The 26,887-nt window shown below is 43.3% G+C and overlaps 1 protein-coding gene across 1 annotated transcript in view; it reads right to left on the bottom strand.

The window, feature by feature from the left end:
• Positions 1-19,191, bottom strand: part of LOC105095618 (ubiquitin-conjugating enzyme E2 E1) — a 68,155-nt gene extending 48,964 nt beyond the window's left edge. The window contains exons 1-3 of the mRNA XM_031433223.2: positions 19,048-19,191; positions 17,773-17,957; positions 13,958-14,008 (exon numbers count right to left, since the gene is read on the bottom strand). Coding sequence (XP_031289083.1) covers positions 13,958-14,008; positions 17,773-17,924 — 203 coding nt within the window. The 5' untranslated portion in view covers positions 17,925-17,957; positions 19,048-19,191. The remainder of the gene's footprint in view (positions 1-13,957; positions 14,009-17,772; positions 17,958-19,047) is intronic.
• Between the last annotated feature and the right edge of the window lie 7,696 nt (positions 19,192-26,887).

Raw genomic sequence — 26,887 nt, 5'->3', positions numbered from 1 at the left:
TCACCCAATTGGCTAACTTTTCTTTCTTTAAGGGACAGGGAGGGGAGGAAGCAAACCAGGGTATGAAAAAGTCAGAAACCCAAGAGTGAATTACCTCCCCCCAAAGAAACAAAAAAACACAAACCAAAAGAAACGCAACAGTGAACTGACAAAAGATTTTAACCAGAAAGGTCAATGCCAACTATGCCTGCAGTACTGTCACCAGGTGTCTGAGATTCGACTTAGCCCATTAAACAACGAGATGGCACTTCTTTTTATGCTCCTTCAGGCCAAACGACAACCGGTAAATGTTACCATCCTCACACCATGCCCTAGATTTGGGGCTTGTCGGGTATCAGAGAAGCTTCAGAACTGGAAGATGACTGCCCTGGAGAGGCTCACTACCAGTCTGGGGAGTTTAAATCTTGGGAAAGCAATGAGAGTTGGACTGTAACACTAACTGTAGGAAGGTTTCAAGAGCGGCCTGGGAAAAAGACAAACAGCACCCGCTGTCTGCCGTAAGAGCGGAGAGAGCAGATGAAAATTCACTCATCAATACACACCTCACAGTAAACAGGACACAGAAACAGAGACGGGAGCATCCAATCCTCCAAGCCACAAAAACTTCCATCCTAACAATTAATTTGGACTCCAAGATATTAATAGCTGTTCAGTTTTTTTTCAGTCATGTGTTTTAACTTGCAGGTACTACAACACAGAATTTCCTCCCAGTATACCTAGATGTAAACAGTTACAGTAAAATGTAGTAGAAAACCCTACATCTACACAGGGTTCAACAATATGACCAGACAGAATGAAACCAATTTCAAATTTTGGTTCTAACAAGTATTGTGTCTTTCATACGAATGATCAACAGGCACATGAAAAAATGTTCAATATCACTAATTATCAGAAAAATGCAAATCAAAACTACAATGAGGTATCACCTAACACCAGTCAGAATGGCCATCATTCAAAAGTCCACAAATAGTAAATGCTGGAGAGGGTGTGGAGAAAAGGGAACCCTTCTACACTGCTGGTGGGAATGCAGTTTGGTGTAGCCACTGTGGAAAACAGTACAGCGATTCCTCAAAAGACTAGGAATAGACTTACCATATGACCCAGTCATCCCACTCCTGGGCATATATCCAGAAGGAGCCCTAATTCAAAAAGATACCAACACCCCAATATTCATAGCAACACTATTTACAATAGCCAAGTCATGGACATAGCCTAAATGTCCAACAACAGATGACTGGATAAAGAAGTTGTGGTATATTTATACAATGGAATACTATTCAGCCATAAAAATGACAACATAATGCCATTTGCAGCAACATGGATGTCCCTGGAGAATGTCATTCTAAGTGAAGTAAGCCAGAAAGAGAAAGAAAAAATATCATATGATATCACTCATATGTGGAATCTCAAAAAAGAAAAGAAGACAACAAATGAACTTAAATATAAAACAGAAACAGACTCATAGACATAGAATATAAACTTGTGATTGCTGGGAAAAGGGGGGTGGGAGGGGACAGACTGGAAGTTCAAAATCTGTAGATACTGATAGGTATATATAGAATAGATAAACAAGATTATACTGTATAGCACAGGGAAATATATACAAGATCTTGTGGCAGCTCATGGTGAAAACAAATGTGACAATGAATGTATGTATGTTCATGTATGACTGAAAAATTGTGCTCTACATCAGAAATTAATACAACATTGTAAACTGACTATAACTCAATAAAATTTTTTTTAATTGTGTCTTTGACATATAGTTTGTATGAGGACTGGTCTATATCACTTGACAATGTTTACTACATAATAAATACATTTTAGATGTGAAAACATCTCAGAATACTAAGCTACAAAGAAGAAACACTTTCTAGGGGGCTACCAGTCTAGCTGAAGAATGAAGCTATGCATTCTGAGGACTTTCATACAAAAGGTTACTCAGAAAAAGCACCAAGGCCAGAGAAGTATCACATACTATTAAGTAATATATGGTATTGCTATTTTACTGCCAGTCTCTGCTCACACATTACTATAATCACTTAACATACATTTGTTGAAATATTTACTTAGCGTAGAGGAAACTTATCTTTAAAAAACCCTCCTGGGTGCTTGTTATAAAACAAATGTTTTCTTTTAGGGTCTTTGATGTACACCAATTCAACAATCTCCTTTTCTTTAGGATAAATGTGTTCTAGCAAAGTCTGCTAAGAAATAAAATTTTATAAAGCCAATTCCAATAAATTACCTTAAAAAACAGAGATGCATTTCTATAAAGGAGGAAGGGTTATGAGTGGCGGTAGGAGAAACTTGAGCTATTTGGGGAGGAAAGTTCCATGCAGCCAAAACACTTGTGGTTCCACACGTTACCATTTGCTTTCCTCTGGCAGCACCTAATGCTTCTGTGATTCCAGCACTCTGAACTAGCAGAATGTCTCCTAATCCCGAAAATTTCTTAATTCTACCCTCAATGCTCCCAGAACTCTGCTGTCACTTTTCCAGGCAGTCTGAGTCACTGACTTACCCAAAGGACACAATCTACCAGCTGCCTCCATCTCACCAAGTGACCCAGAGCCAGGATTCAAGTCTGAAGCTTCACATTATACAGATAAAAATGATTTCCCTATATCGCTAATTTTAATTTAGAAATTTGTCAAAGTTATCTGAATAAGGGATATCATAAATAATTTCTCCTCCAACTATTTATCTACTCCTAGGGAATACTAGAAGATTATCTCTAATCGTTTTAAAATGTGAAAAATACCAATCATAACCCAAAGAAGCCACTTTTAAACAAAGTTAATGTCAATGAAATACACCATTTTTTTGAGACTAAAAATGTAGCGCTTTGATTGACAACTTTTGGGATGTGAATAAAAAGACACCAGCTAGATCCCTCAGGATGTTTGTGCAACTCTTCCCCCAAGCCCCCATACCTCTAAATCTGAATGGGAATCTGGCATCTGAATTTTTTTACATAGCCGCTATGTAAACACACTGCTCTGATGGGAAGAACTGAGATAAACACTTGCATCTTGGGACACTCTCATATGAAGCTGTTAACCACACTCAGCAATAACTCTAGGTGTCTTATTGCCCCCTAGCTTACTGCATGTAATTTACAAGTATGTGTCTTGGGAGCCAACCTCAGAAAAGGGGACAATCTCAATTATCAAGAGTACCTGGGATAATCTGAAACAAATTAATTAAACATGATGCCTATATGATGCTTTAAGAGTTCCAGGTACATTCAGTGTAAAACATTAACACAACAGCCAATCTTAAAAGAATGAAAAGAAACTGAATATGATGAATAACATGCTGTGTTAATAGTAAACACTTCTACCCACTCATTCTAGTGTATTCACAAGGGGGAAGAGCACAAAATGTGGATGCAAGTCAAAGCATGTAAAAAAAAAAGTTCAAGGACGGTAGCAGCAATTTACTGATTTTCCAATTTACCCACTGCTTAGTATTGTCAAACTAAGTCCAGCAAAAGGGATTCATCAAGTTGTAATATATGAACCCTGCACTACTTACATACAGTATCCATGCTACAATGTTAGTCATAAAGACCACAAGGGACTTGAATCTAGTAAAGCACAAGCTAACTTTTTCTGGTAAAGGGAGAGAAAAGGAACCCTCCTCAACTCCTTTGACTATCCATTGAAAATGACAGAACACACCCCTCACAAAGGGAAATAATATACACAATGTCAAGAAATTCTACATTAGTATTAAAAATCTGGTTAATAGTGAATCACTTCCCTCGATAAACACAACGAAATCTTCCAGTAACAGAAATAAAAAAATCCTTTCCTTCTTGACAATCAGCCCCTCACTGGATCTGTCTTGAATATTAACAACAAATTTGGTTAAGTTGTAAACTCCAGTGGTCACTTGCTGGTCTCCATCTTTTTCCACCTCAACAGTATATTTCAAAATTGATGATCACTATCTCAAAACACTTCCCACTCACTGCTTTCTGACACCATATTCTCGTGATTTTCCTTCTTTTTTTGCAGTCTCCTTTGCTGGCTTCTCCTTCAGACTATACAAACTCTAATTAAAGATGTCCAAGTCTTCATCCTGAGTCCCCTTCTCACCACACCCTTTCTTTCTAGGTAAGCTAGAGGTATTCCCCAGACAGTCAAGAGCCCCTATACGTATCTCAAGCTTTTATGTGTCTTGCGTTCACAATATTCCTCTGAACTCCAGTTACTTATAGCTAACTTCTATCTGACACCTTCATTTGGATGCTTCACTGGCATTTACTTCATACCTAACACATCCAAAAGACACACTTCCCTTTCCTGCCACACACACACACACACACACACACACACAACCTTATTCCAATCTTCTCCCTGTCAATAAAACAGCACCATCATCTACGTAATGGCTAAAACCACAGACACCTGGAGCCATTCTTGGTCCTCTCTCATCGGCCATATGCAATCCATCCACATGTCCAGGTGTTCTAAACCCACCTTCAGTGCCACCACCTCAGTCCTAGCTACTATCACCAGCTGCGCAGAATAAAGCCAACTCGTGCCTTCCTCCCAGCTAGCAAGGAGGCTAGGAAAAGACTTTTAAATCACTACTGAAATAATGTCACTTCCTTGCTTCAAAACCTTGAATGGCTTCCCACTGTTCTTAGAATAAAATCCAAACTCTGCCCTGGTCTACAGGCTCCTGTATCATGCGGCTCTCCCCAGCTCACAGCCGGTGTCTGTGCTTCTGTCTGCGATGCTCTTCCCAAGGATGTGCTCTTTTCACAAGTGTATCTCCTTGCTTCTCATCTTTCAGGTCTTTTCCTAAATGTCTTTTTAAGTCTTCTCCAAGTAACCGCCACCCACAATTATTCTCCATTACTGCACTGTTAATTTTTCTCCTACCAGCCTACGGTTTACTACTGTACAGTTTACTAACCCTCTAACTTGGATACGGTCTGTACTGCCTACTAAAACTCAAGCCGCATAAGCCCGAGGCCAGGTCTGTGTCAGTCACCCACAGAGCGCAGCACACAGAGGACACACCTTGGAGAAAATGCAGGTTCGGGTCCAGACCACTGCCATAAAGCAACACAGTGAGTCACACACACTGGTGTCCCAGAGCACGCGGAAGTTACGTTTACGCCATTCTGCAGTCTCAGAGTGCAACAGCACTATGTCTAAAAAAGCCACGGACACACCTTAAACGACACTTTATTGCTAAAATTGCTGTCACTTAACAAGACAGGGTTGCCACAAATCTTGAAGTTACAAAAAATGTGTTATCTTCGAAGCACAATCTGGAGAAACAAAACGAGGCCTGCCTGCATCTTAAATGAATAAAATCTGATTGGCTCACGCCGCTGTCACTCATGTACAGCACTGCTTCCTGATTATAATTCTGACTTTCTGAGCTGTATCCACTCTGTAACTTTTCTCTAAGCAAAGCCATTCTGAGCTGCTTTATCTATTGCTATTTGAAAACGCGCTTCCATGTCTTTTTCTATAGAACATATTTGGGTCCATCCCATATCAATTTTCCATCAGTCAGTTTAAACAGAAACCCCAACGTCCACATGTTACACGTAACGGCCGTCATGCGAATGCTGGAGATCCTCTAATTTAAGTGTAGTACTGACACAGGTCACCACGGTCAAGCCGGACGTGACGCCTGCAACGAACGCAATGCTGAATGCTGTGTACGAGCTGGATGATACAGCCCCTTCCTTTTGGCCTGGAATTTCATTTTGTCATATTCAGGTTCTTTAGAAAGCAGACAGAAATCAGCTTTTAACTATTTTGTTAATTAAAGTATTAGTAAACCCTATGCTGCCCCAGGTAGCAAAGCCCAGTGACAACTCCCAGTTATGCTCTGCCTATGAAAACTGTTGGCTTTGCAGCGCTTTCCTGCCTGGGTGAGACACCACTTTGGCCTTCCTCAAATTTTTTCACCGACGACCTGTGGTGTGGACTCAACAAAGCAATCCACAATCACATGCACGTATGTTTCGAGAAAGGAGCCGTTAGCACACAGCACTTCCTGGATTACAGTTCTCAAGCAAGGAGCTCTGATGAGCTTCTTAGCCTGCAGAGTAGGAAGTTTCCCAGAGGATTAGAAGCATATTCTGACACCAGTTACTAGGTCTTTTGTTTCACTTTAGAGCATGACTGCATAAGAGAGGCGGAATAAGAATGGGCTTATTATGAAACCCTGTTTCACTCCACTGCTGATGGGGAATGTGTCAGATGTCTCAGGCGGGCGCCAGCATCTCGAACATAACCAGCTCTTGGAACAGCTCTGGGATATGGGGGAACGTCTCCGGGAAGCCCAATTTACGCGGCACCCCTAAACCCACGCGCATTTGTTGGCAAACAATAGTCCTGTAAAGTCAAAACAGGCGGATCGGAGGTATTGATATTCTCCGTACACATCTTCTCAGTCGAGCCCGCAGCACTGTCTTTTGTATCACACTGCAGCCCAGAGCTCCTGGGATTCCAGGAAGGTGAAAATTGCCAGAACCGCTTGGGTGCCAACTCAGAGAGACGGCCAGCCATGGCCAGCTGCAAAATGCGACAGCAATTTCCCCAGGTCTTTCCATTATTTTCTGAAGAGGGTAATGAGGACATTCCCTTAAACCATCAGACCCGAATTAGGTTTTTGTGTTTTGTGTATTAATTTAACAAATATGTATGGTTTATCTACTCTTTGTTGGGCATTGTAGGGATGGAAAGACATAGTCCCTGCTCTCAAGGAACTTAAAGTCTACCCTGAGAGAACAGATGCTGCTTCTTTACACAAGTAGCTGGAGTGCTACTCAAGGCCCACAGATGCTTCCAGTGCCCTAGAAAAGGCCACTATCGTCAAGTCCAGGCCAAGCCCAGGCCACCGGGCTTCCAAAATATCTGCTCTCCACCCACAACCTCAGTTGCCCATTCTCTCACCTTCTCTACAAGCAGGTTCAAAACGCATCACATCTCCCTCTCTCGCCTTTTCACTTCTTTCCTCTCAGTCTACAATGCACACTCTTAACTGTACACTCAAAGGCCCACAGAAACCCCCGCCTCCCAGGGCTGCAGCTCTCCCCAAGCTTTGCTTCTCTTTCCTCCAGGTCCTCTTTGCTTTCCCACCCTGCATTTATAGCATCCCTCAGAGCACGGTTCTCAATTCTCCTCTTCCCCTCGGCAATCGGGTGTACTTATCACCCACCCTCAGATCTAACGTACACACCCAGGCCAGTGCCAGCCCCTGCACTTGCCAGCCCACCGCAGACTCATCGCAAGGAAACCTAAACACACAAGCGTCATGATGCCTGCAGCTCACTTTCAAATGGTTCCGCAAAATAAGTATATAGAGATAAGAGAGACAGAGCAAACACGATGAAATCTTAACAGCTGATGAATCAGGGGGAAAGATGGGTGTTCCCTTAATGTTCTTTCAACTCTTCTGTGTTTTGAATTTTTCAAACTTAAAAAATTGGGGGGAAAATCATGCAGGATTGTAATCAAAGACAGAAATCATGGTCCCTGCCTTTTAGGTAGTTTATAACCTATTTAATTCATCTAATCTAAAAGTAGGCTAGACAGATTTGAGAGTTCAATGGCTGATTAATAAGAAGCTTAAATACACAATCGAAATGCAAATATTTACTGAGGGCCTACTAAGTGGCAGCAATATGCTAGGCTGTGTGTTACATGGTCAACAAAGCAAGTAACTAAACTGGGGAGCAGGATCTGACCTCATCACCTCCTTTAAGCCAGTTCATCCTCCTACCGTGTCTACTTCTGTTAATGGCACCACCATCCTCCCCAACACCCGAAGAGGCTCTGACCCCTTCAAGTCCTCCATATCTAAATCCATGGCCAACGAAGTTCTCTGGATTCCACTGCTTTCCACTTCTCTCTCCTCTCCACTTTGATGGCCACCACCTGTCCCCAGCCAGGAAGGCCACGTGGCTCCCACCTGGACTGCTGCAGCAGCCTGAAAGTCTCCCGGTTCCCAAAGAGCTCCCCTCCACCCCTACACCTTGTCTCTACCCAGACATTCAGCTCTACCTGGATTGCACTTCCAGCTCAGAAAGGTTTCAGTGACTCCCCAGCATCCGTAAACCACATTTCAAAGCCTCACCTGACACTGGGGAGCACAAGTGTGATCTGTTCTTTCTCCCACTTTCTCGCTCTCTGGCCACAGGCGTATTCACTCTTGCCCACCAGGGCCCTCTCTGCCTTTCCTCTGCTGTGTCTGTGCTCACACTGCTTCCTCTACTCCAGCTGTCCTTACGCCTCCACACCCCACTTCTCACTTCCTCCAAGAAGCCTTCCCGGATCACTAAGCGCTCCAGCCACAAACACTCACACCCAGGTCAAACCAATAGCTCACCCCTCTGAACACGTTAGACGCATTTATTCCTTCCCAAATAATATTCATGTTTCCAAGGTACTATTCAAAATCCGTATGTGCATTTCTTTCCACGCTTACTAGGCAATGAACTCCTTGAAGACAGTGACTTTTTATGTGTAACAGGCTCCCTCACAGCTTGTGACAGGCATCTAACATTAGTATCCTTTACATGAATCCCTAAAAATTGAAGCGTTGCTTGGTAAAAACTGTAAGCAATTTTACCTCAAAATACATTTTAACAGTGGTATATTCTTATTTTTATTTTTTTACCTTTTTTGTGTGATAAAATATATACTGTAAAATTTGCCATTTTTAATCATTTTAAGTGTAAAATTCAATGCCATTAATCACATTGACAACGTTGTGCAACCATCACCACTATCTGTCTGCAAAATGTTCATCACCCCAAACAAACTCTGTACCCAGTAGGAAATAACTACCCGTCCTTCCTTCCCTCAGTCCCTGGAAAACTCTGATCTTCCTGTCTCTGTGAATTTGCCTATTCTAGACATTTCATTTAAATGGAATCATACAATATTTGTCCTTTTGTGTCTAGCTTACTTTCCTTAGTGTGGTATTTTCAAGTTCATTCATGGTGTAGCAAGTAGAAGAACTTCATTCCTTTTCCATGGTATGTATACACCACGGTATGTTTATCCACTCATCCGTTGATGGACACTTGCTTGTTTCCACTTTTGAGCTATTATGAGCAGCTATGAACACTGCCTCAATATTTGTTTGACTCCCTGTTTTCAACCCTTCTGGGACTAGGGGCAGAAGTGCTGGGTCATTCTTTTTAACTTTATGAGAAACGACAGCAGCACAGTTAGGCTGTCCACATACGTAGTCCTTTGGTAAGCATAAGAGCACAAGACTTCCTACTCATTTAGGACACAATTCCCTTCTGGATAGATTTCCTTCCCTCCCACCCATTCGGGCCCCAAGTGCTGATCTAATTTCCAGGCACTTGACCCTGGTTTGGGCTACTTTGTGTTGACACTCTGGTCTCCCAGTGCTCACTACTTTTCCACAGGACCTTTGCACATAAAGGGAAGCACACTGGAGTAGTACTTTCCAAACGAAAATTATGTTGAGACTAAACATCATTCAGATGTTGAAGTCACAATTTATATCCTTAATGCATTTAGTAACATCAGATGAACAAGAGGCATATAAAAGGAAGGATATTTCTCAGCAGGTAAGATGATAGAGGATTTTGGAAAGGATGACTTCTGCTGAACCCATTTTTTTTATACCGAAACAAGAATTTAAAACATGGTAAACGTGGACGGGATATACAAGCCTTAACTGTTGTAAGGAAAGGATCTCTTTTCAGTCCAAGGTTAGCAGCCATTAATTTCTAAACTGACATCTCATTATTACTACCACCAATGCCAGGAAGTTTCATAAAACCACAAGATGTAACAATGCAAATTCACAGAAACAATCTGTGCTAACTTGGAGCATCTCTGTGCAAGGGGCAGGATCAGAAGAGGTCATGAGAGGGATCTCTCACTCTTTTTTGGAGGCGGGAGGTAATTAGGTTTATTTATTTATGTATTTATTTATTTTCAGAGGAGGGACTGGGGACTGAACCCAGGAGACCTCGTGCATGCTAAGCATGTGCACTACCACTTGAGCTATATATCCTCCCCCTCAGACCTCTCACTCTTTACTCCATGACTTCTGCATTTCAACTTTTCAAAAACATACATTCTTATAATTGTGTAATGGCCTAAAGTTATATTTAAAACACAAGCAATAAAAAGCAATGTTATTAAAAAAAAAAAGATGAGCTATTAAAATGAGCTAAATGCGCAGCTCTAACATTACCAGTTAGCACACACAGAAAACTCCAAACTCATTTCAACTTTACAACACTGAGGTAAGCAAGTGGGGCATTCCGCCCTATTAGTAATCAGGAAAAGAAGGTTGAGCAAACTTCTTAAGACAAATGTGTTACATTTATTTTTAAGGCTCTTCACTGTGGCCTTTAAATCATCTTCAAAAAAGTGAGATTTAGCTGTAAAACTTTAAAACCAACTGTATCTGATTACTTAATAGTTCTCCCAGAAAAACAACAAAGCAGTGACTTAGTTGGGTTTACATATTTAGGAAACAGGAAAATAATGGTCAAAATCTAATCAAATCATATAAAAGAAAATTTTACTTTTATTATCCTCTACCATTTAGTTTAGTGACAACTCAAAGACATTTCGTCCTAAAATAGCACCCTCCCCTCAACCTTAATTTTTAGCTTTCAAGGCACTAAATGAGTATTTACTCATAATTCCAGTATATCTATTAAGCGAAATCTGGAGTTTAAAGGACTTGGACAAAATTTGTCATTTATTATGTGCAGACATTCTGCCTACAGACATTTATGGCTACAGGTTAGTTACACAGCTATAACTCGTCAATTTAGCAGAGCTTGAAGCCCGGGCTATAAATAATCACCACGAAACTGACTCCAGTGGCCCAGCGGTCACCAGCTATCTAAAAGGCATAATTTTACAATTCAGTGCTTTAGGAAATCATTACAGTAGTTAAGACAGCATTTTTTCCTAAACGAGTAAGAGCCGAAACACAAGGAAAAAAGCCTAACCAAAGGCCTGGTACGTGAGTTGGGAAATTATTTCATCTGTATACATACATATAACCAAACAATTCAGAGATACCAAGGAATTTGATTTAAATGGCAATATAAAGCAATTTTTAAAATTCACTCAAAATACTCTGCTATTAATCGCTCTCAAATGGCTCTATTGTAATATATAATAAGTCCTTCCTCACTTCACTGTTGATTCAGTAAAACTAAGTCTTCCACCTTGACTCAAGAGTAGCCAAATGGCTAGTCTAAATAAAATCAAGTCACCAACAAACCCTTCAAAGGCTGGTATCAAATTGTTTTCAAACTGAGACACGTACGTATACAGACCAAGTAAAAAAAAAATCTACTAAACATAATACAGAATATTAAGGATTTAACTTGATGTGTTTATACATTATAACTTTATTAGCAATTGCATTTCACACAAGTTTTGAAGTTCAATAACTTCTCAAATACTTTTGCCAAGTAAAGTGCTAAAATTACTGAACACAAGCAGTGCACCTTCAAGAGAAGCAATTCTTCCACTGATTTGCAATAATCAATGGTTTATTGACAAGCTGCTACATGCCAACTGCTATGTACTAATGTATTTAAATTTAAAACCATACACTGAATACTGACTGAAGGCAGTCCTACAAAAGATTAATATCTAAGATATATTAATTGAAAGCCAATTATTTAACGCATTCAAAATATAATTCATGGATGATGAAATTACAACTTGATAAGAACCAAGCTATCAAGCTCCCGTGCTGAGTAACATTTTTAAAAATTATAAAAAATAAACATGCATACATTCAATACATCATTTAATTCAAACATTTTAATTGGAAGCTCATGTCAAAAAGTTTCCCCAAACTAATTATCCATTTCCATCTCAAATAATAATGTACATTAAAATATTAAATAAGCCAATCACATAAGGTACCAACACAAACCATGAAACCAAATTCACTTAAGTCAGCTGAATATCGGGGTTACTGTAAAACATTCTGTCAATACCACTAGTAAGCCAACCAGAAGTAGGAAATGTAGTTTTTATTACCTAATCAGCCCTACTGAAAAATGTTTTCAGAAAATGAGGCAGTTTTTATTTTTAAAAGTCAACGTAACACACATTTCTCCTGCAGAATAAGAATGCCTAGTGTTTTCTCTGAAATGGAAGAGATTTTTTTCAAAATGTTTCAGTATGCTGACGGTTCGCCACCAACCACCAAACACCAGTTAGTATCCACCAGGTTTGGTGCTTCCCCTGACCCTCAAGTCAGACTCAAAGGTTTCACCTCGAAGGGGTAATTAGGAGGGTTTTCCAAGGATAAGCAGCTCTACACGGTCAGTAGCACAAATCCCTCACTTTCAACTAAAATGGTACGAAACTAAAGTGTACTTCTTTGATTTTTAAAAAGTGATTAATCCCATGAAAACCTTTAAATTGTTTACAAGTTTAAATTTGACTAGTTATTCATAAGAAAGCCATTTATGCTTTGATAAATGTTATTAGTTCTGAAACCAGGCTTTAAAAACTTTGTAATTTGATTCGCTAGAGCTGTCTGAACTCACAGGAGACACACACAGAAGAGGCATGATACCAAACAGGTGGTAACAACCTAGCACGGATCCACCACGGGGAACGCCCATGCATTCAACACAACCAACCAAGGGAAGCTACAGGTTTCCACCTGAACAGCGGTTCTACCAAAAGAAAAAAGAAAAACATCACCACCCTAAGTCTTATCCATTTCTCCACTGTTTAGAACAATAGTCTGAAAAGATTCTTAACGCCCTGAGAGAAATCCTCCAGAATGATAGTTTAAGAGCATTTTAAACTCAAAATGACTTACTTTGCTGACAAAACAAGACAAAATTTTACCAAAGAACACCCTACACCAGACCAATATTAATTTAAGCACATGCTACCGAAATGGCAATATTAAAGTTTCCATTTAATCCACTAACCAGTTTAGAAAGTTCAGTGTTAATAAGTAAAATACTTCACTTAGCTTTTCAACCTGAATATTTACTTCCACATGCTCATTTTAAATTCTGTGTATAGCCATCTGAATTACTTCCTCGCCAGGAAGAGCTACCTCTACCTATCTGTTTAGTACACTTCTGAACTCTCACATCCCATTCCAATGCCAGTCCTCAGAACTAAGAATTAGGTTAACTGTTATACTTAACTTTTAAACTATGGGAATAATAGAATTCAACTATTAATCGCTCTCAAATGGCTCTATTGTAATATATAATAAGTCCTTCCTCACTTCACTGTTGATTCAGTAAAACTAAGTCTTCCACCTTGACTCAAGAGTAGCCAAATGGCTAGTCTAAATAAAATCAAGTCACCAACAAACCCTTCAAAGGCTGGTATCAAATTGTTTTCAAACTGAGACACGTACGTATACAGACCAAGTAAAGCAGTTTCAAGGAAAAGCATCCCTATGGAAAAGTTTAAATCTATAAAATAAAGCAAAATCTTTTTATCAAAGTCACAAATTATTTTCTGAATTGGTATGCCCAAAATCCAACACAAAATTTATATGTAATAAGTTTGAGGATCCAGTGTTTGATTTAACTTTATGCTCTATTAACTTAGTAAAGCACTTGAATAACAGATTAAGATAGCAAAGCGATTTTCTAAACTAAAACCTACCTAAGCATCTTATGACCTGTCAAAGATCCAAGACTAGGCAAGCAAATATCTTTGAATACATCTGACAGTTCTGTTTCATATATATAAAAGCGTCCACTCCAAATAAATCCATTACTTCTCTTCAACACAGTACTGAAATGGTCAGCGGCTCATCAAAATATTATACTGAGGTTACTAAATTTCAGTCGTTAACTGATGCTGGCACCCAAACAAACATTAACCAAAGAACAAAAGCAAAACTTTATAATAATAAAAGAAAAAAATAGATAAAAATTTAACAAGAAGAAAATGGAAAGGGAGCTCACCTGCAGTTAGGTGGAGGGTCTAAAGTGATGTCTGCCAGTTCCTTCTGAATCCTGAAGACAGAGAGAAGGACATTTAGGCGTGGCTGGCCTCCACCTGCAAGGCCATCAAACCCACCCCGCCGGCCGCGACCGCCTCTCCGGGGAAGAGGACCCGCACCCGAGGGCTGCAGTCCACGTGGAGGAAAGAACCTGCCCACCCAGGCAGGGAGTTCCAGCCGTGGTCTTCGGCACCCTCCAGCAGGCCTGGTTCGAACCTCGCCTCGCACACTAAGGCAGCGCTATTTCTCGGAGTTTTCCATTTAGAAAATCATTCTGAAGCTCCTCACTAGTTTGCAAAATTGTATTAGAATGTGCGGGGCCACAGTCCCGCCAGCCCTGCACGGAGGAATCAGAGACCCGCGGCAGGGGATCGGGAGGACGCGCCCGCCTCGCAGGCCGCCCCACATCTCGGGTCCCCCCACCCCCGGCAGAGCGCCCCGCCAGGCAGCCCCACCCCTCGGGAGCCCCCCATCCCCAGGAGAGCGCCCCCCAAGGCCGCCCGCGTTCCCGGGGACGAAGCCAACATGGCCGCTCCCCGCGAGGCCCCGCGGGCGCTGACTGACCCGCCGCCGTCGGGGTTGGGGGGGGTGCAGGCCGCAGGGTGACCCCCCGGGTGAGCCGCCCCCGCCGCCGCCGCGCCCCGCCCCCACCCCGCGCACACACGGGCCCCGGGCGAAGTTGCGGGCTAAGTCGCGGCCCCCAACTCTCCGCCGCCGCGCCGGGACACCCCGGCCCGCGGCCCGCACAGGTGCACCGGCCGCCCGCTCGGCCCGCTCGGACTCCCGGCCCACCTGCCCGGACCTGCTCTCGCCCGGACCCCCTCTCACTTCTGCACCCCACACTGGCACAGGGCCCGGGACACCGCCCCCCCGGTGTCCTATCTCTGCACCAGCCCGCGACTTCACAAAGGGCCCATCCCCCACGCCTAGGCCGACGCCACCAGGCAGTTCACACCAGGCCCTGGCCTTTGTCTCCAGCTTACCTAGGCGCTTGAAGCATCAATTAATACGACAAAGTTTGAGGCCTTTAAGCCTCTTCCACCTTCTGAACGGTGTCTTTCTGTTTCTCTAACCTTTCCTGCTCCTGTCATATAAAGCCCTAAAGGGCTATGTTACAACTTAAAAAGCTCACCGAGGCAGCACAGTAGTAAAAAACTAACACACGCTAACACACACACACACTCTAAAAGCAACCACGATGGATGCTTTTCTCTTTCCAAACGTTTTCTGAGGATAGGAAGACAGGCTGCCTGGATGCAACTTTTCTATATATAAGTAAAGAGAAATTTACTTATGATTGGGGTGGTGATTAGCGAAGTTCTTTAAACTTTCCTACTGGAGGACACTTCCTGTCCCCTACAAATCTGGTCAACTTTAGAAAGGGGTTTTTACAATCTCTGACATCTACTTATCTGTGTCCTGCTCAATTCTATTGCTATCAATAAACCCTTCAGTTCTGAGACACTGTCTGACTCACTGTTGTGTTAGGCTAAAAGTCTGGAACCCTGGTTTCCTGACTCTTAACCTGCATCTACGAGAATGACTGTATCTGTTAGGACCTAGGTAAGTGGGCAAAAATATCCTCCCCTGTGCACAACTGGTATAAAAATACATCTTCACTTCACTTCTTGCCAATCCAACCTCTCCTATAAAATATTCACTGAAAAAGTAGTCTCTTCTTTAATACCTGGAAAGTGCAATACCAGACAGCTTTATCCACTTCATCTCTGTAACAAACATCTGCACTGTTTCGACAGTACTGGTCAAAAGTTTGTAAGAGTAACTCATACATACGCTCCACAGTAATTCTTGCCTAGACCACCCTCAATGGCGTCTCTCCTTTACCCGTGTACTAGAAACTACTTTCCAATATGCAGTTAAGTAACCTGTCTGCCAATTCAGGCTTCTTTTTCATTCTATCTCCTGGTACATACGCCTTTTCCAATTCTATGGGCAACACCTACCTTCCAAATCAATATATTTCCCAGAACAGCATTTATAGGGTCCCACTAACATCACTTTTACCCTTACTCTTTCCCACTATCCCTCTCCTATTTTTCATCTTTACTGTTAACCGTAGCCTTGCTTTACACTAACAGCCATTCTTTCAGCAAGATACTCAGGGACCTAAATAACCCTGTAAGTAAAATTACTGCGGGTAGCTTCCCACCTTTCATTTTTTTTTTTTTACACCTTTCCCAAGCATTTCCAAATGAGTTTTTAACCTCCTCAGCATAAATGGACAAATTGTGTCTAATGAAAAACCCCCCTCTGTAATTTGCTGACACAAAGCAGACTATTTTATATTTGACACCCATACCTTTATCCTCAAATATATTCACATACACCAGGGATATCCAGCAAAATATACAAATACTAATGACCTCAAGCAAATATTCTGCCTTAGGTCAGGCCAAAAGCTGCCCTAGGAGGGATCAGGGAGCCCAGAGGCTGGGAAGAGAAGAGGGGAGATTAGGGAAGGCCCCATCAAACTGAGCAGGGTACATGCCAGGCTCTGGGAGAACCAGCACAGGGCTAACCAAGGAGGGTCAGTTAGGAGTCCTGGGAAGATGAGATGCAATCAGCCTAACCTTCTGAAAATGAGAACAATCTTGCCAAGGCATCTTGCCTCTTAACTCTGCACCTCTACGCTGTTTAAAACAAGCTAGTCATTCCTTCAACCTCCTATGGTTAGATCCCCAAAGCACTTAACCAGCCTTCCAAATTTCAGGCCAGGGAGAACGTTCAAGCTGAGTTTGGGCTCATTTCTCAGTGGAAAGATCTAAAGCCTCATGTTCCATTTTATTTTACATGCTGTTAAGATAACTCTAACCTACCATTTGTAATCCTTCCTACCTTTCTGGTTTGCCACTTTAAAGTTTAATGACTGAACGTCTGACAACAGGATTTATGAAAGGGTTTGTGGGGTTCCCACGAATCTGCCATAGATCACTTTAAGGGTCATGGGGATCAGAGGATATTACTGAAGGATGATGTAGGTAAAAAGTACCTTCTTCTCGACACATGACAGGAAGAGAGAAAAGAAAAAGCCACTGCTTGAATTCAACTTGAATAAAAACATTTACAGCATGAGACGAAATAGCATGAAAAAATTGGAGTTTCCCTGAAATTTGGTAAATTTAAGTTCTCAAAGAGAACAAAAAAGAATCTCCAAAATCTCTTAGCCTAGAATAACCACTTTACATCATTTATTCATTCAACTAGCCTAAACTCTCCAAGTCAGAAAAATCTCTCAAAATTCCATCCGAAAACACCTATCTCCACCTATTAAATTTTTCACTCTAATATGAGTTATTTATTCCTTATGCAATTTGTGGAGAAAGCTCTATTCAAAACAGATCATATGTGCAACAGGTGAGGAGGAAGTGAGAAGAATTCATTGTGATAGAGTTGTCTGGACAGGTATTAGTAATTAGGTGGGATGACAGCCTTGGGGAGGGTCACAGATTAGTGATTAACAGGATAAGTAATTTGAAATCAGATTTGGGGGTCACTAATAATAGTAATGAGGATTCTTACAAACTTCAGCAAGAGAAGGGAAAGGCAAGCCACAACGCTACATGTGGACAAGGATTAAACGAAAAAGACAGAAGCAATAGAGAAAAATAATTAAGGCTTCCAAGGCCCTATTTTTCCTTTTTAAGAACACATGAACAGTGAGGAACGTTTTAAACTGCCCTCGTTGGAGGCAGACCGAAGGCAGCAAGAGGCAGTCCGGGAAATAGGAAGCCTGCTGGGGGTGGGGGGTTACGGTACCTCTTGGCGCTGGTGGAGAGGAGTTTGGAGTTTTTGCTCATGCTGACTTTACTCTCCTTCTTCTTGGGGGTGTTTGTTTCTTTCTCGGTTTGCTGGTTGGAGGACGACGATGAGGAGGAGCTGGTGCTGGCCCTCGAATCGTCATCCGACATAGCGAACCCCCCACCCCACCCCGCAAACTGCCCCTGCAGGGGGAGGGAAACAAAACAGAAACACACAAACCATGCGGCCAGTGTAAATAAGGAACTCGGGTGCTGTCAAGAGGGCTTTGGCCCGGGGTACACCCGGCCGCCCACCGCCCTCCACTCGCTTTTCAAAGTCTTCAGGCCCATCTCGGCTCTCGCAAGTCGGACGCGGCTTGTTTGTTTATTTTTTGCCCTAAGTGGGGGACGCAGTGGGAAAACGGTCGGGAGCGCAGCTAGCAGCCCCTCCCTCGCCCCCCCCGGGGCTCCCCTCGGGGCAGGGAGGGGAGCGGGCGGGCGGGGGCACTGGGAGCCCGGCCGGGGCAAGCAGGGAAGGTCCGGGCAGTCGGCCGGCCTCTGGCTGTTTTCGTCCGCTTTCCGGGGGTCGCGGGGAGGCGGGGGGCCAGGAGCAGAGTTTGGCGAGGTCGGGAGGAGAGGAGGAAGGAGAGGAGTAAGAGAGGAAGCCGAAACGGGGGGACGGAGGCGGGGAGCGGGTGCCCGAGTGGGGGAAGGGAGAGGCCGGCGGGGGGGGGGGGCCGGGGCGACGAGGCCCAAGGCCCCCGCCGCGCCCCGACGCCCCTCCGCGCCGCCCGCCCCCCGGCCGTCCGGCTCGGGGCTGCGCGGTAGGGGCGGGGGTCCCGAGCACACGCCCGATCGGCACCCCCGGTGGGGGTGGGGGTGCGCGGGGACTCGGCCTCCTTGGCGAAGGAATAACAATGAGCTTGTCCGCCCTGGAGGGGTTAATCCCCGCGGGCCCCCGCCCCGGGGGAAAACGGGGCTCCCCCGCCTCCCCTCCCCCGCTCCCGGCCCCCTGGGCGGCCAGTGGGGGGCTCCCAGGGCAGCGCTGACAGTTCGAGCCCCAGTGCCCCCCTCCACCCCCGACGCCGGCGGCCCCCGCACCCCACGCGGCCCGGGGTCCCGGGCCCATCCCCCGCGGGCGGGCCCGGACCCCCGGGGCTCCCCGGCCCCTCTCCGCTCCCCCGGCCCCGTGCCCGGCGGCCCGGGCGGCGCGGGTCGGGGGAGACGGCGAGGGGTGTCCCCGAGGCCCGGCGGCGCGGCCGGGGGGCGGCGGGCGGCAGGGGGATCCCCGTACCTCTCTTTGTGTCTGGCTGCTCCGTGCCGCCGCGGCGGCTGCTGCTGCGGCTGCGGCTGGGCCTGGCCACTCGTGTCTCTCTCTCGCTGGGAGAGAAGCGGAAGTGCAGCAACAGCAACTATTAAACAGGCAATGGCTTCCCCCAGCCACACACGCTCGCACACACACTCCTCCTCCTCCCCCCTCCCTCCCTCTTCCCCTCCCCCACCCGGCCCGGTCCCACCCACCCGCGCTCCCCTCCCCCTGCACACCTCCGGGGGGGCGCAAGGGGCCCACGGGGGACCCCGGGAAGCCCTGCTCCTCCCCACCCACACCCGACCCCGGCGCCTCCTCGGGACGCGGGGCAAGGGGGCGAGGGGTGTGAATTTCCTCCCTAGTGGTTTGGGGGACCCCGGATCGTGGACTGGAGAGGGGAAGCCGTTCGGAGACTCGGGGCGCTGGGAACTGTATGGAACAGGGTGATCACGAGAGGACCTTTTTCCAAAAAGGGCTTTTGGAAAGGGGGGGCGTTGGCAAATAGGTGAAAAAGATGGTAATCTGGTGGCCAGGATTTTGGACTAGAGAATGCCGCTGGGACTTCTCCTAAAAAGTGATCAGCTTAAGGGGAAAAAAGAAATCCCACAACGGGGTTTCCTTTGGGCTGACACTGGCAATTTACCTGCTAGGAGCAGAGGTCAGTTTAGGCACGCCTGTGAGAAAATCCCAGGATAGGAGTTTTCTGCTCAGGCACGTGCAATTTTACAATTTTAGATTCTTCCAGTCACTTTTTATAGAAGGATGTGGTGTTTTATAAAAGCGATATAAAGGATTTCGTGACAGATAAAACCAACCAACGTGTGCAGGTTTACAAATGTGAGAAATCAATGGGAATAAACCCTATACTACTGACTTTAGACTGGATTTAGAATTTTTAGTGTCGGAAATTGGATTAAAAGTTTTGAGGACTGCTGTGCCTTCTTCAGCTACGATATAAATGCTATTCAAATAATCATTGTATTTTTATAATAACCCCTCTAATTTCTTCTGAATTGTTCCATCTTTAGCATTTTTACCAAGATTAATTTTTTTACAATTAAGCCATCAAATTACAATTTAGTTTCTCACTTATTTGTCATTTCAACGGAAGGAAACTGAAGTGATATGTATCACGTCACAATTACTATGTCTGGTACATTAAGCAACTGCCCAGTCAGATTTCCATGGGCCACTCTAAATTATCTCATTCAAATTGCCATCCTTTTCCACGGCAACAGTGGCTTCAGTTACCACAGGACAACACAAGATATAAAACTCGTAGTATATTCACTAACCAGGAAAACAAGCATTCTTACCACCCACCCAAACCCCTTCTAGCCCTTAACATAAGACTTCTTGCTCAATACGCACCAGGAAACCTGTATTGACCAGGAATTGTCATAGAATTAAGGGGTCCAGAAGCTAGAAAAACCATATAGGTCCTCATTTCAGCCTCCAACTTCCTACCTCCAGACAGCTGTCCCTCAGTCACTCGAATGCCTAGAAATTTTGAAAATTCCCTAGATGTGTTTGGTTTCAGGAGTCCTGGTAGTATAAAAGCAATGACCGTCCCCACTGTATGTTATTCGAAAACCACCCAAAAACATCTCCTTCAAACCAGGTTGGAAACTTTTTGAACTTCTGATGAAAAAGATAGAAATTCAAGAGAAAACAATAAGCAAACACAAAGTAAACTTGGTTGGGATGAAAAAAATAATCTAAAGACAGTTATTAAAATGGAGACTTCCTCTTACGAAAATTTGGGTTCCTGATACTTTAAAATAAACATGTACACTATAAGTCCAACCCGCAAAGACATATATATATAAAGACGAAGGCTGGCAGAGAATACAGGAAAATAAAGGATTTGATTTGTTGATATGATTAGGATGGTGGGTGAGTTTTTTTCTTTAATTTTGGTTTGCATTAATCGTACACTTAGATACTAACTATAATAATATTTTTTAAAAAATCTGAACGTGATAGTCTGTGTTTTGTTGTTGATGCTTGGATTGAATTAGTCCCTGGAGAAATAAATCGTGTAATGGAAGGGCTCATCCTCTGTAGGGAAGTGCTCACCAGTCTGGAGGGACACTAGCTCTCTTTTGTGTACAGAGTCTTTCTTATCTCTAACCCTGGTTAGTGCTTTATGGTTTGGGAATGACCTACTGAAGGGAAATAAAAACCTCAAAATGTTTAGAAAAGAATCCACTCATTTCAAAAGAGTATTCTTTAGGTCAGATTATTTTAAATATACAATTGTCTCAGTCATAAAAAAAATAATAATTCATTTGTAACCCTCCTCTTGTACTTCTTAGCTACAAGGCCTAAGGAGCTAAACTGACCTCTCTAAGCCTCACTTCCTCATCTATGATGGGCAATATCTGCGCTGTACTGACTGGCAAGTTGTGAGAAGGATCAAATGGGTATCTGTAATAAAGGTGGTTTATTAACCGTTACGCAAAGTGAAGTATTAATCTCACCCTGATCGTACTTCTCAGGAGTTTTGTTAGGACGCGGGGTCTTTATGACTTCAAATTGATGGCAGTATAAGAAATCTCCTAAGAAAAAGATAGGGTCAAGAAATCTTAGGATTTTATTTATTGGAAGGGGCCTAAGATATCTTCAAGTTACAGGTGAAGAAATTAAGGCAAAGAAACCAGTGTGTCTTGTCCAAGGTCAAGCAGTTAGTCGGTGGCAGAATTGTGGCTGTGGCCAGCAGTGGCCACAGATGATTTTGTCAGTTCTGACGATGTTGGAGGGTGGAGAAGAGTCTCGATTACTTTAAAGAACAGTATATTAAATATAAAAGAACTCTGATAATATTTCCAAGAACATATTAGCGATCAAGACAGTTGGGAAAAAGGAAAAATTGGAAGCAACTTAAGGGAATCACTGATTTTTTTTTTTTAATTGAAGTACAGTCAGTTACAATGTGTCACTTTCTGGTGTACAGCACAATGTCCCAGTCGTACATATACATACCTATATTCATTTTCATATTCTTTTTCACTAAAAGTTATTACAAGATACTGAATATAGTTCCCTGTGCTCTACAGAAGAAATTTGGTTTTTTAAATCTATTATTTTCATATATAGTGGCTAACATTTGCAAATCTCAAATATCTGATTTTCTAACATTCACTTGAACCAATTCATGACCGCTATTGAAGTTCCCTACTTTCCATTCTGAGAATAATGCTTATTATTTCTTTATTTCATGTTTATGGGTATATTTTAAGTAGATAACATATTCTCCTGCTATATTATCCTAAAGTTTAAAACCAAAGGGGATGCCACAAAAACACCCTCTGCCCCTCCCCCCAACTCTGTGGTAGTCCGTGCATAAGCAAATACGTGCATATACAGTGGATGCTTTGATGAGGATGCTCTCAATCTACATTTAAAAGACTCATTCAGCCACAGGGCCCATGTGGTGCAACACAGTGCCATCCATGGGCTTTGAAAAAGTGGTCTTGAGTTTTTACTAATGCCTATTCCCGATTCTCAGAATGGCCCAGTTCTCTTCTTCAAGCCATCTTTAGGGTATCAAGTACGTTTAAGTAGAAGCACTTGAAGATCAAGGTGTTGACTGATCCTGAGGAGGTGAAATGATACAGTTGATTCAAAAGAAAGAGACCCAGCCTAACTTTGGAGCACTCCTATTTTTGGCTTGTTGCTTACACTGAACTTCGACATAAAAGTGACTATTCTCTTTAGCCAATTTCACATCCAAGGAATTGTCAAGCAAATGAACATTTGTTACTATTCTTTTTTTTAAGTTACTTTATGAATGGATAGAAAGGATTTCCTTTTTTTGTCAAAAGAAAAAAAAAACTTAGATTTGGAATGTAAAAAGAATTTCTGTTAAGCTTTTCTGAAAAGATGGACCCACTGTGGATTTCAGTCCACTTATTTTATGGTTTTCCTTTGCCTGAAAAATCCATTCCCTATATAGAAGGATAAGGAAGGTTTGCAAAGAACGGCCACTTCCATGAAGTCTAATGAGACCTGGGGCTTTTATCTTCAATTCGGGTCACTTTTCCACAGGCCTTTGAAACAAAACAAAACACTGACCTCTTTGAAGGACCCTAAGTATTGTCAAGCTGTATTGGTCGTGCACGTTGCCATCACAGGAACCTAGGACAGAGCTAAATTATTTTTTCTACCACATGGAGGCATTGAACAACCATGTGATTTTCAAAATTTACCAAGACTTGATAAGAATCTAATGCTTTCTCCGGCAAGGGCAGAAAGGTGGGTTTGATGTCAACAAATAGATAGTGCTTAGTAAGGAAGCATTCTTCTCTGTTTATAATTTAGCATCTCCTCTGAGGGGCCTACTCTCTAAATAAACTGGCCTTCAATCTCCTATACACTGATGACATAAGGACCGATACACTCAAATATACTGAATTGAGTTTGGTTCATTAGCCTCTGAAACCTTTTCTTGAACTCAACACTTTTTCAATTTACTGAACTTTGGAGGAACGAAATAGTGGGGGAATTTACTTTTATTTCACACTTTTAACTCTCTCTTGTGTGTGAAACTTTTTAAAAAACACCAACTGTCCCGCAACTTCCCTGGTGTGGCAAATCTTTAGTCAAGGATCCAGTTTTGAATCAAAAAATTACCTTAATAATTGCAAACCCCAGAAGCAATTGGCAGCAGAGATACCAATCTTGACTTGCTTACTTGATGAGTTCTGTCTTTGCAGCAGAGAGAACTCAGTCTCAGCCCCAAATCAATTAATCAAAAAATATGTATTAACTGCCCTGTGTGTGCTAAGCACAGTGCCTGGTGCTGTGGCAGACGTAAAATCTAAGGGGTACTCTCTGCCTCCAGCAAAGGCCGAGAGAGAAGAGATTATAACTGAGCCTAGAAGGACAAATAGGATTTGGGGAAATGGAGAGGCATTACCAGGTATTGAAATGGCATTTAAAAAGATATGGAAAACATCAGACAGACTAAAAATATTTTACTATTAAAATATAAATATATGCAAATTGCAAAATACAAAGTATTTTATAATTAAAAAATAAAAGAAAAAAACAGGCCTGTATTCTTCAAAAGTGTCACTGGCATGAAAGACCAAGACAGACTGAGATCTCAGATTAAAGGAGACTAAAGAAGCATGAGAACTAAATGTGATAAATGATTTTGGAACAGATTCTGTACTGGATGGGAAAAAAATCATAAAGGACATAACTGGGTCAATTGAAAAATGTACAGAAGTTAGATTAAAGTATCATATCAATGTTCAATTTCCTGAGGTCGATAACTATACTGAGGATATTCTTGTTTTTAGGAAATATACAGGGAATCATTAAGGGGTAAAGAGGCATGACACCTGAAAACCATTGCCGAGAAAAATAGATAACAATGTGTGTGTGGAAGAGAGAGAGAGAGAAAGAAAACAAAGGCATCTAAATGTTACAAATTAATGAATCTGGGTAGAGGATGTACGCATGGATGTTCCCTATATCAATCATTCGTGTGAATTTCCTGTAAACTTGGAGGAAAAAAATTGCGGTTACCCCAGAGGGAATGAGATGGTGGAGAATGGAAGAGAGATTGTGAACTCAATACATACCTCTGTATTGTTTTACTTAACATAAGTGTGCCTTCCTTTAGTATGTTTTAAAAATCTAGCCACTAAAAACCAAAATCTAACTACTAAAAGAACAACAACAAAAAAATGGAAGCAAAAAGAAACTCAGGAAGTGTGTAGGGAAACCATGAGTAGATGAATTTGTTTAAAGGACTCAGAAAAGTGAGGGGTGGCTGTAAAGTAGGCACCTTGAGTTTGCAGAGGGTTCCCCGGGGAGCTGAGAAGCCTGGATTTCATTACAGGATAAGAGTATAAGAGAAAGACATTAGAGGCATCTTAGCCTAAGGGGTATTTTAAGAAGATCCACTCAATAGAAAAGCCAGGAAGTAGAGGAAGCAGTCGGGAAAGCAGGAGGAAGCCACTGGATGAGTCTGGGCTCAGGGAAGCAGCTCCTAATTCCTAATTCTCCGCCCTCGTTTCAGTTAATCACTGTTTAATGCTGGAGCTCTGGGAGTTTAAGTCCCGCGATAGCAGAGAAATGTCTGCTTAGAACTATTTTAGAACAGTGCTTGACACTTAGTAGGCATGCAGTAAGCAATTCAGGAAGGCAGGGAATGAACAGCATCCTTGTCTTCAATAATGCCATTTCCCCCTTGCCCACCTCCTCCAATGTTCCATCACTCACGCGTGAGTGATCACACCATCAGGCCGTTGATAAACGATGGCGGGGGGGGGGGGGGCGGCGGTCTGTGTCATTGTTCCCCAGGAGAAGCATGAGTGACCCCAGGATGAGGCCTGAAGCGACTCCTAGCCCCCCAGCCTGGAAAGGTTTCCCAGCCTTGACATCAGCGTTACAGAATTCCAAACTGGAAGCGCTCTGGAGATCATCCTCGAACGTGCCCTGTTTTATTTAACGACGAGGAAGCCGAGGTCCAGAAAGGCAAGGTGAGTTTTCTGAGGTCAGGCAGCTAGTTGGCAGCACAACTGAGACCTTTCCCTTGGAGAAATCAAAGTGAACCCGGGGGCTTGTGGAATCCACATCTCCACATGTCAATTGTGGAGTGGCAGCGGAGACCACAGCCGCCAGAAGTAACCTCAAAGAGGCAAGCACACACTCGTCCCGTCTACCCAGCTCTGCTCTCCGTGGAGTGGGCTGTGTCATAGTCTTCCACATCCCCTCAGCAGTGGGCATCAGCTGAGCACAGTCACCACTCCAGTGCACACGCACACACTCACACCCTTTGCTTCCTGAATTACACTCACTGAAAAGGCAATCCTTAATCTCATGGTGATATGGGGGCAGATCATATCTCCATATGTGACTGTGAGAATTGAAGCAAAGATTCCAACATGCTCTTCTTCATCCTTGGCTTTCATCACCTTAAGAAGTCTCTTTAAATCTTGGTAAAGTAGGAAAACAGGAGAATGGCTTTGTGGCTGGGGTTACCCAGATCACCACTGGGTTCTCCGGAGATTGTGAGGGGCTGAGCGTTGGGGAGGACCCTCGCTCGGTCTTCCCACTGCCTCATCCTTCCCTACTCCTCCATCTCAGTGAGGAGCCCAGGTCGGGGCACTTAGGGAATAAGCAGACCTGTTTCCAGACTCTCACCACCTCGTACTAGCAGTGAACTCAGGAAGGCTCTTCAACCTGCTGAACCTTTGCTGCTGCATATGTAAAACTGGGATAATACAGCTCAGTTCATACGGTTCTTTTGAAGGTTCAATAAGAAATGTCTGTAAACTGCCCAGTCCAGTGCCTGGCACGGCCTGAGTGCCCAATAAATGGTAGCTATCATCAGTTGACTCCAACACGTTATCCTGGTCTAATGGATTTTTCAAGACTTAATCTGACGACCTCAGACTTTCTCTGGCTGTTCCAGAGTTAATAAATCAGAAGCACACACGCAGCCAACCCTTTACTCGTACAGGATTTCACATTGTTTCCTGTCACTGGAGAAATTGTAAGCAAAGGGAGGAGCGGGACCCTTGCCCCATTCCAGCTCCAGCCCAATGCCACGCCCAGGGAGCTGAGTGGTCACCTGCTGACTGGTGGTTACAGAGGCAGGAGCCTCTGAAAGCCTGAACAAACAGGTAAGTCAGAAAAGCACTGGGTTTGCCCAGAAATGTTCCTCGCTTAATGAGTGAGTCAGAATGGCCCAAGTATGTGATGCTTCCGCTTAAATTGTTTGGAAAACTGTCAGCTGAAGGGTCATTTCAGAGGATTTGTGTCTATTACTTGGAACTCATTCTCTTCTAGACGGCACATTAGTCTG

The sequence above is a fragment of the Camelus dromedarius genome, chromosome 2 (assembly GCF_036321535.1).
Source record: "Camelus dromedarius isolate mCamDro1 chromosome 2, mCamDro1.pat, whole genome shotgun sequence".
NCBI lineage: Eukaryota > Metazoa > Chordata > Mammalia > Artiodactyla > Camelidae > Camelus > Camelus dromedarius.
This window is presented reverse-complemented; position numbering and strand designations above follow the sequence as displayed.